This window comes from Echinops telfairi, unplaced genomic scaffold, assembly GCF_000313985.2.
Source record: "Echinops telfairi isolate 266 unplaced genomic scaffold, ASM31398v2 ScPeMD7_15;HRSCAF=58, whole genome shotgun sequence".
NCBI classification, from domain to species: Eukaryota; Metazoa; Chordata; class Mammalia; order Afrosoricida; family Tenrecidae; genus Echinops; species Echinops telfairi.
In genome coordinates, this window is record NW_022103912.1 from 6,644,101 (window position 1) to 6,655,095 (window position 10,995).

General features: G+C 39.1%; 1 protein-coding gene across 1 annotated transcript in view; it reads right to left on the reverse strand.

Annotated features, from left to right (window-relative positions):
• DPP10 (dipeptidyl peptidase like 10) overlaps window positions 1–10,773 on the reverse strand; it is a 549,923-nt gene extending 539,150 nt beyond the window's left edge. The window contains exon 1 of the mRNA XM_004711893.3: window positions 10,663–10,773. Within this exon, the coding sequence (XP_004711950.2) occupies window positions 10,663–10,687 (25 nt within the window). The 5' untranslated portion in view covers window positions 10,688–10,773. The remainder of the gene's footprint in view (window positions 1–10,662) is intronic.
• Between the last annotated feature and the right edge of the window lie 222 nt (window positions 10,774–10,995).

The following is a 10,995-nucleotide window of genomic DNA, read 5'->3' on the forward strand; positions in this document are numbered from 1 at the left end:
AGGGGAATCTCAACACAAGTGTCCTTGTAATGAATATGCTATGATCTTAAGAAATATATCTTTATAAAAGGATGCCATTTTTTCGGAAAACGCTCGGGAGCCAGCCTTGTATGCTTTTTCAGACAACTTAAAAGTTTACTTTTGTTTACCTTGAAGCCTTTAAGACCCCAGACGCTATAGCTTTTGATAGCCAGGCACCATCAGCTTTCTTCACCACATTTGCTTATGCACCCATTTGTCTTTAGTGATCATATCAGGAAGGTAGGCACGCAATGATATGATTTTTTGTTCTTTGATGACTGATACTTGATCCCTTCGAGACCTCGTGGTCACCTAGGCTGGTGTGCTTCTTTCATGTGGGTTTTGATGCTTCTGACCTAGATGGCCGCTTGTTTACCTTCAAGCCTTTAAGACCCCAGACTCTACATCTTTTTTTTTTTTTAAACATTTTATTAGGGGCTCATACAACTGTTATCCCAATCCATACACACATCAATTGTGTAAAGCGTATTTGTACATCATTTCTCAAAACATTTTCTCTCCATTTAAACCCCCGACATTAGGTCCTCATTTTTCTCCTCCCTCCCTGCTCCCCCCTCCCACATGAGCCCTTGATAGTTTATAAATGGGTATTTTGTCATATCTTGCCCTGTCCGACTTCTCCCTTCATCCACTTTTCGGTTGACTCTACATCTTTTGATAGCTGGGCACAATCAGCTTTCTTCACCACATTTGCTTGTGCACACATTTGTCTTCAGCGATCCTGTCAGGAAGGTGTGCATCATGGAATGCTAATTTAATAGAACAACGTGTTCTTGCATTGAGGGCATACTTGAGTGGAGGCCCAATGTCCATCAGCTGTCTTAATACTAAACCTATAAATATAAACTTGAAGGTAAACAAGCGGCCATCTAGCTCAGAAGTAACAAAGCCCACAGGGAAGATGCACACCAGCCTGTGTTACCATGAGGGGTTAAAGGGATCAGGCATCAGGCATCAAAGAACAAAAAAATCATATAATTGGAAATGAGGGGGAGTGCAGATTGGGGACCCAAAGCCCATCTGCATGTAACGGGACGGGACATCCCCTTACAGAAGGGTCGCAGGGAGGAGACCAGCCAGTCAGGGTGTAGGCTAGCAATGATGAAACATACAACTTTCCTCTAGTTCCAAAACGTTTCCTACCTCCCACTATCATGACCCCAATTCTACCTTGAAAATCCAGCTAGACCAGAGGATGTTCACTGGTACAGATGGGAACTGGAAACACAGGGAATCCAGGACAGACGATCCCTTCAGGACAAGTGGTGAGAGTGGCAATACCAGAGGGTGGAGGGAAGGTGGGGTTAAAAGGGGTAACCGAATATAAGGATCTACATATAACCTCCTCCCTAGGGAATGGACAACAGAAGAATGGGTGAAGGGAGGGAGACGTTGGACAGTGTAAGACATGACAAGATAATAATAATTTATAAAGTATCAAGGGTTCATGAGGGAGGAGGAAGTGGGGAGGGAGGCTGAAAAATAAGGAGCTGATGCCAAGGGCTTAAGTAGAAAGCAAATGTTTTGAGAATGATGATGGCAACTAATGTACAAATGTGCTTGACAACAATGGATGGATGGATGGATTGTGATAAGAGTTGTATGAGCCCCCAATAAAATGACTTAAAAAAAAGTTTGTTTTGGAAATTGAGCAAAGAACTAGGAGGCAAAAGCTCTTTATAGAGGTATAGGTATGGGCATGTATATACGTAAATATATTAATTTATAATGATAGCAGTAAAGGTCAATATACATATACTTATATGTTAAAATAGCAGACTGACATTGGGCAAATCATTCTTCTAATAACCTGGCACTCCATGGTACTTACCTTCCTGACACTATCTCTGAAATGGGTACATAAGCAAATGGGGTGAAGAAAGTGGATGGTGGCCAGCTATCAAAAGATATAGCAGCCTGGGTTTTAAGGGCATGAAGTTAAACAAGTGGCCACCTAGCAGGGAAGTAACAAAACCTACATGGTGTGGGCTTTGTGATCAGCCTGTGTGATCACACGGTGTTGACAGGTATCAGGAATCAAAAGATCCAAAAGGAACAATTATATCGATGTAAATGAGGGGAGTTGGAGTGGAGACCCCAAGTCCACCTGTAGACATCCCCTCAGAGACGGAGCACAAGGAAGGGACAATTCAGACAGGGTGCAGTATAGCACCAATGAAACACACAACATTCCTCCAGTTCTTAAATGCTTCCTCCCCTCCACCCCAACCTATCATGACCCAGTTGTAGTTTACAAATCCGGGTAGAACGGAGTATGTACATTGGTACAGATAAGAGCTCTTGACACACTGAACCCAGGACAAATAAACCCCTCAGGACAGTAACGGGAGTAGTGATGCCAAGGGGGTGAGGGATGGAGACTGATCACAGGTTGGTTATATATCACCACTACCACCACCCCTGAGGGGGACATTGATCTTCAGCATTTCTGATTCATATGCACATTACCTAGGTCAGTTGGGTAATGCTGACACCAAAAGGCCTTCAGTAGTATGTTATACCTGAGCCATTTGCAGGATTTCACACAAGGAAGTCTTAAAAAATAGTAAGAAAAATAGTAGCCTCTATAAGACAATTTAGAAATGAAAAAAAACAAAACAACTTTTCCTGTACAACCAATTGGGATATAAAAACTTCAGGAATTAAGGAGGAAAGAATGGCACGGTATTCTTAATTGAAACCAAGAAAACTCTAAAAGATAAAATGAAAGAGCCTTATTTCACTGCGAAATAAAATGTCTAAACAAGGTTAATAGAAAAAAATGCAGTCTAAATTTTCAAATGACTCTCCTGTTCCCACGGTCACACCCATTCCCTCTTCACTTTTTCTCACAGCAGCGCGTCCCTATTCTAACTCATGTTCAGCCACATGACATTTCTTTAGGACCCACAGAAGATACACTGCTCTTTTCATTAAGTTTAAGTACTATGTTAATTGACAATAGAGGTACCTCTTATCTAAATGAAACTGTCATCTATAATTTAGTGAATAGGGAGAAATATTTTTGGAAATACCCGGTGCTTCTCAGGAGAGAAACTACAGGTAGTGACAAAACACTTTGTTAGTTTCAGCCACGGACGATGCTTTCATGGGAAGACAGTCATTACCTAACCACTCACCTCACTCCCAGTATCAGGCAGGCAAAGCACTGCCATTTTTTCTACAGCACTCAGACATCCTCATTACAGACTACCTGCTTTCCACCGTTTTTAGTCCAGTATTGTAAGTTGAACCATCAAAATGTACATAGATATTTCTACGCCTTTGCTTAGGGTGTTATGATACTCTATAAGATGGAAGCTGGTGAACGCACAGCCAAAATAATCCTAGATGTTCTGTAAACAAAAGTTTCTATTCCATGCACCAGTTCATGGCATCCTCCTATTGTCCCCACGATGAAATCTGGGAGTCAAGGATGGAGGTATATTCAAGATCTATGAGCCACTAGCAGCACAGTTATTTCTTGATTTTCTATCATGTATAACCCCTATTTAATTGTATTCCAATTTCCCCAAATCTATTTTCCATGACTGATGTGGGCACTTCCTTTTTTAAATATCCCAGCTCACTCAGAGAACCAACACATTTTGTTTAGGAGTCACTGCTTTTGTTGGTCGACATTATAGCTGGTACAGTACTCCAGACATTGATATATACAAGGAGGTACCTCAAAATACTGGGTAGATGGGGCTTTCTAATATGCATTTTCCCCACTAGGTGAGCATCAAGAAACTCACTTAGAGTTAGTGCACCCAGTGGTGTCACCTGGGAAGGTTCTCTCTGGTCACAGTGAATGTTTTCATAAAAGCAGTTTCACTCCAACCTCACATTTTTGTGTGATGGCCAATTTAAGAGAACAGTGTGAAGCTGTGAAATTTTGTTTCCTTCTCAGGAAAAATATTACAGAAACTGTTAAGATGTTGAACACAGCTTACAAGGACAGCGCTACGGGAAAAAACTCAAGTTGATGAGAGGTTTTCATTTCAAAAAAGGTGAAATGTTGATTGATGACAAACCTCATTCTGGCCATCAGTCAACTTCCCTAACGGATGCACGTGTCAACTCGTAGTGCATCTGGAGTTCATTCCACCAGGTCAGTCTGTTAATCAAGCTTTTTATTTAGAGGTTCTGAAAAGAGTGCATAACAGTGTGCAACCAGTTTTGGACCCAAAACAGCACGTCTCTCTTGCCCCACACACCTTACTCACCTAGCCTCACTCTGGGCATCTTCCTTTTGTTTCCATGGATAAGGAGGGACATGAAAGGTCAGTGATCATGACACAGAAGAGGTGAAGAAAACAACAGAGGGAGTACTGTCAGCCATCCAAACAGATGTTTGAAAAATGTTCCCAGGAATGGGATCACAGATATGACAAATGTATTAAGTGTAATAGAGAGTAGTTTGAAGGTGATAAGGTTGTTTTGTTAAAAAGAAAATGAATACATAGCTTTGGGGAAAAATTTTCATTTTTAGGGGTGTCCCTTGTGTATATGTTCCCATTGCTGCAGCACATCTTAAGTTCTTCCCTAATAAAACATGTGTCATCCAACAAGATAACCTCCTATGAAGTTCTACATTAGGTTGTATACCACAAATTCTTTACATCTTATTATCCGGTTTCCTTTTTCTGATGGTTTTTGAAAGGCCTTTCAAGATTACCTGGTGTCTAACAGTACAATTACTTATTCTAAAATAAGAACTGCAAAAAGTGTCCATCCCTACTTCAGATTTGACTCTTTTCATTAATTGGCTCCTCCTCAAATCAGATTTCTCCAGATTTTGCTACTACAGTGGATATGTCATGCACCGCATCTACTGAAAGCCTAGGTAGCAAACTACTAAGAGATGTTTCTTCAGCCCATGAACTAAATTACAGTTTACCAGGACATGGATGTTGCCTTTCAGAAAATGTATAACCATTTTCACAGGCATTTTTATTCATGCGGAAGTCGTTCAGAAACCTAATAAACATGTCCTGCTGGTGGCTAACCTCTTTGAGCTTTGTTGCCTTCTTCGAAGACTGTCATCAATAAAATAAATCAACCTAACAAGACCTCCCGGACAGAAAAAGGAAAGAGGAAGTGCGTTCCCTGATAGGACCACCAGATAGCTGCATCAAACCACACATGACAATTTTTGTCATGGGTGGGAAGAAAAGGAGTCATTAAAATAGTTATATCTTTAAAACTGTCAAACTTCATATTTCTGAAAACACTGAACCACATTAGGCTGTTTAAGCCAAGTCCATGCATTTTAATATTATTTCTTGATGCTCTGACCTTTTAAAATCCTTCTCAAATACAAACAGTTTTGAGGAAGAAATCAAAGACTAAAGATAAACTGGAAGCTGCATAGCATCCTGCTACATAGTTTTGTATGAGTCTGGGCCATAAGCCTGTATCTTTACTTCAAACCTGGTCTACAGGCATTAGGGGCATGGATGCTGGTGAAGTATTAGGGTTTTGGGAAATGCACTTTGAGGCAACATTTTTAGCCATGGGCAATCATATATTCTTTAGTTATGTTACTCCTTTTAACAGTATATTTCGTTTCATGATGATGGCTGCTTCTAGCATGGATTGTTACAGGCTTGGTATCATTATTGTCCTGTCTACCCCTCTATAGCATATGCAGCACTTATAATAAAAGACTCTCTGTAATACCGGAATAGCCAACAATATAACATCTGAAGACCCTGAACAAGACCATCTAGTTTAGCCAGCCAAATGAAAGTAGAACAATGGATGAAAGAGGTTAAAAATTTAACAACAAAAATTCTTTAATATGGGAAAGTGCAACCAACCCATGCTAAATCTGTTGTCCTCAAAGTTTTGCATATTCCCCTTGTGACTACCTTCCAGAGATCACAGACAAGACAATACCGATATTATAAAAACGTCATGAGGGACATTTTCAGAAAATTGTGAACCTAGGAGCTGCACAAGCTGCTTAAAGGTTAGCCGAGTTTAGCAGCCTCACCCGGAACAGCATGAAGCTGTGACATTTTGGGAGGCATGCTTTGCCAACCAGGCCATTGCTTGACTGTAAGAGAAGTGTTATCCATCTAGCACCCACTGATGATTATACATTTGTACTAGTTATAATCTACAGGTATTCATATTGGGTTGAGATTTTTCCTTTTTAAAGGACACAGCTGAATTGTTTACACAGTAGCCATGAGAAAATCTAATGCCCAAGTGGGGAGTCCCCAGATGACTGCTTCCTTCGAACTTGCACGGGAACTCATTTGACTGGATGAGGGAGCTAGGCTATCTGCTATAGGTTTCCTATTTTAAACACTCCATTGTCCTTATTTTATCCAAGTTTCTGTATTTGTGACAGGACGAATCAAATAATGAAAAATACCCTGTTAGCTAAACTGGCTTCCCTTATAGGAATACCTTGGCTACAGGTGGTAATGAATTTGAAAACCACTCCTTTGGTTCCCATAAACTAACTCCTTAAAAGTTGTACTGGGTCAGTCAGGCAATGACCTTACCATATTCCGCAGTCATTGCAGATTCAATTCATTCGAGCTGATTTGTAAGATGATCGCCCACCTTTGATGTATGTGGTAGAGGACATGCCACCCTTCTTAAAGAGGCTTTTATCCGTGAGAATATTATAAATCCTATTGGTACCCCTCTTTTTTCTTTGGGATTATATCGAGAAGAACATGTATCAACCAGCGGTTCCTTTTAACTTTAATCAAAGGGACCTTACTTCGTCTTGCACACAAATCCACATCCCCCTCAATTATAGGAAGCCAAGACTTGCATTCATTTATTTCAATTCTTGAACATACCGTTGAAGAGGGACCCATGGCCTGACTGTGCCATAGAACCTCAGGAAGGATTAAAATTAAAATCCAAACATTGCCAGGAAAAGAAGTAGATGATAGCTGGGGTCACTGAGATGAATTTCACCTGCAGTGAAATTAGAAATTCTGTCCTGTTTCAGTGGTTACAATTGCTGTCACTATAACCTTTGAAATAAGCTGTTTAAATGAGATTGCTAACATTTTTGAGATTTTTCTAGTCACTGGGAGGATAATTTTCAACTGTGGGTATTTTGATGGCTTTAAGAAGCTAATTCTTCTATGGCGCTATATTTTCACAATTATAATTTTAAATGATGGCTTGTCTGGAAAGTCTTTACAAAGGTATACTGGCCTAGTAATTAAAGAGCTTGAATACTCACCAAACACTTTAGGCGTTTTAACCCATTGGCCCACTGGTTTTAATCCTCCTGTAAGGATTTCACCACCTTGGAAACCTTATCAGGCAATTCTACTTTAGCCCATAGGGTTGCTATGATTGGAAAACACTTGCCCATAATTGGGGTTTTGATTGGATGGAAACTTTAGCATGAGTAGTCCTTTGTTCAACTTCCGTTGCATTTAGAATAGTTTTTCCACTAAAAACTCAAACTTTTGAATGTTAAAAAATTAGCAGATGAAGTATGGGGAATTTGAATTTCCAAGTTTTACCATTTCCTTTCATCTTACTGCACTCAAATTGTGTCAATCCATTCCTTGATTTGATATATTGTCCTTCACCTGTGCACCCAGCCCTCTGCATATAGCCACTACATTGAATTAATAGTTATATTTCAATGACAAATCTGGGATTAGAATCCATGTTACCTCATTTGCTTTGAATTTTCATTGTTTTCTTTATTATTGCTTCCAGCTTCAATACTTCCTTTATTAACACTTTACTACTAAGGGCAGACAGAGGTTAATTAAAAAGACACATGAGTTTTGAAATAAACTTGTCCCTTTTTGTTATTAGCTTTTTATCATATCTATTCTTTATTCATGCATATAATAGTATATCTTATTTCCTTCCTTTGAGCTGTGGTTCTACACTATGAAGCTCTCCTTAATCATTCTGGCCAGGATCCTGCTCACCAAGGCGCACATTAACTCTTGCCAGGGAACTCTGTTCATTGCATCAGTTCAAGCTGTTTTCAGACCCGTCAATAGTCACAGCTGTTGGACATGCCAGGTGGGCCTGGGACTGTCCATCAGAATAGGACCAGGTGGGTGTAGTAGCCCATAATTAATTACTCGCTCAAGCTTCCTGTGATGGTTAACACAATAATTTCTTTCAAGAAGGTGGTTTCTGACAACTTTTCACTACACTACCAGTTGGATTTCCCTTGCAAGGCTCATAATATTGCAAATACTTCTTGTTGTATTGGATACATACTTCTGGGGAAGTTGGACAAGATGGTAAAAACAACAAAAATGTGAGTTAGGGAAATGGGTTAGGGAAACTGGATTCTCTAGGGTCATGATTTTAATGTTAATAGTCCTTGTAGTTAGAATTGTTAAACACTCTTTGGAACTAACCACTGAGCCTTAAACCAGAGAAAAGCTTCGTGTCCATGTACAATCCAATGCATATGGAGACAATAATCATCCCTGATGTATGGGAGTAATATTGAATTTAATGCAACCATGTGTATAGGCCCTTAGGCTCTCTGAATCACAAAGTATACTTCTAAGTATCTTAAGAATTTTACAATAACTTGGTCCATACGGGAGAAAGAAAAAAGCTGCTCGACAGCTAGAAACACCTGGAAAAAGATGTATTTTGTGGGTTTACATGAGGTCAAATTGTTCTGAATTCCCTAATAGCAAGGTAGAAGTTTGCTAGTCCATGTAGACATCAAGGAGTAATATGATCAGTGGCAATTTAAAAGTAAGTCCATACATAAAGAATTTCCTAAAAAAAAAAAAACCTTCTTTGGTTGATCAGAGGATATTCAATGAAATCCCTGGTAGAAAGAGGGAGTAATAAAGAAGTTCATGAAGCTGTTTGGCCAGAACTAAATGATTAAATTCAATTGAATTTTTCTGAATTACACATGTCTGCCTCTCACACTTGTCTCGTTGTTCACAGAGGAAGCTAACATTTGGCTCCCTAATTGCTAGTAGCCAGGTAAGCCAGGATGTGAAAGGAAAACAATCTAAGGTGAAAATTTTGTCACAAGTGTCTCTCTTTTGTAAAATGGACCCCTGAAATGTTTTTTTGTTTTTGTTTTTTTAATAAGTGTTCTGGAGTCATCATTATCTAACGTTTCCAAAGACAACCTGAAAAGGTATTTATTTTACCAAGCTGTATCTGGGAAGCAAGCTCCTGTTATCATAAACATCACAAATCCCTGAGACATCTGGTTAAAATTGTTTAACATCCACCAGTGATGTTTTATGACCCCCCAGAAAGACACATAACTATGATTGAAAACTTCTGTAATTATACCTTAAAATTAATGTCTAGAATAATCTGAACCAAATAGAAGCCCATCCCTCATCTCCTACCTTGTTCTCCTGGTGATCTTATATTTTCTTTGTTCAGTGGACCATATATGTTCCTTCTATAAGCTTTCTTATCAAAGTCACTAGTTTACACTGTGAGCTGGTATCTCCCTGCAATACATGTTCCTAAAAAAAGTCAATAGTTCTTTAAAGGGTGGAATTAGCTACAGCAACTCTGAAGTGCAGAGTTCAATGATAATTGCGAAGATAATTTGGAGAGAGGTTCTTAGAAAGAGGAGAAATCATAAATATAAAAAATCTATAGAAAGAAAACCAATGGAGAAAGAAGAAATAGATGTCAATATTAAGAGGCTGTGATCACTGTCTTTAGAGCTTATCTTTTAATCCCCCAAAGCCCTTCTTTCCAGTGATATTAATGTGTTAAAACAAATACCATGTTAAGTCACCAACAGAAAGTGCTCAAAGTTCATTTCCGACTGAGAATCAAAACTGTTCCAGAGAGGAAAGAACTTCTAACATCCCTCATATCCTCATTATCTTATCATTATCACCCCAGTGAAAAACAACAACTCTGGAATAGAATTGATTAGAAACCATCCATTGTAGTCCATAAGGATTTTCATACAGCAGTTTTAAAAGGAAAGTTCCAGTAATTACTGACTTACCCTCATACACGGTTTCTAGTCTGATCTTGAAATTTCAGTCTGTCCAAACTAGCTGCACACCGATCATTCTTCAAAAGAGCCCTGTGCTCTAGGGCTAGGTAAAGGGGGCTTTACTAGGCTATTTAGTAGGCTATTGTTTGGTTTAAAGGTGACTTTAGGAAGTCAGCTTTCTACAGGCCCAAGGTTTAAAAGACCATCTAAGGGCAATGAGCTGGGAGGTTGACCAAAACGCCATAGAACCAATTTATCTGAATTCCATGGGCTTAAAAGCCTATTTATCAAAGTTGGCCTAAAATCCACATATATGAACTTCTATACTTAATTTTCTCATATTCTACCCATAAAATAAAGTCAAATGTCTTCCTCAAACTGTCAAATATAAGTTTCTTTGTAGCAATGGAGAGCAAAGATCTCTAGAATTATCAATTTATAGATGTTTTATATTTTTACCTTCTAAAATAGACTGCATCATAGAACAACACACTTACTGTGCAATTAGCAAAATGTCTGTTTGGACATTTTTTTTAAATCCCACCAATGTTAACCTGCCTTAATACACCACATACTGCTACCTCTACAGGCACATGAATGTGAAGTCCTTTTGTACCGTCCTCAGCGCCATCATAAAAGAGATAAAGACGGATTACCTGGGGTTAAAAGGATGACGGACATAGTGATGAGGGAGCAGACAACCAAAATCACCAGCAGGGCAATAGCAATTCCCTTCCAGTTTCTCTGTGGAGGGCTGTTACTTCCTAGTTCCTACAGAGGAAGAAAGAGAAAAGTTTCATAGTCATACATGCTCCAGGAGAAATGCATGCACAAAGGAATGAACCAGTGCACATCACAGTGTGAACACTGATTATCATTGTTTTAACATACCAAGAATCAAAAATAATTGTATTTAAATGAAAGGGCTGTGATCAGAGATTAGGTAGCCTTATCAGGGAAGGTCCATCAACCAAAATTACCATGTTAAA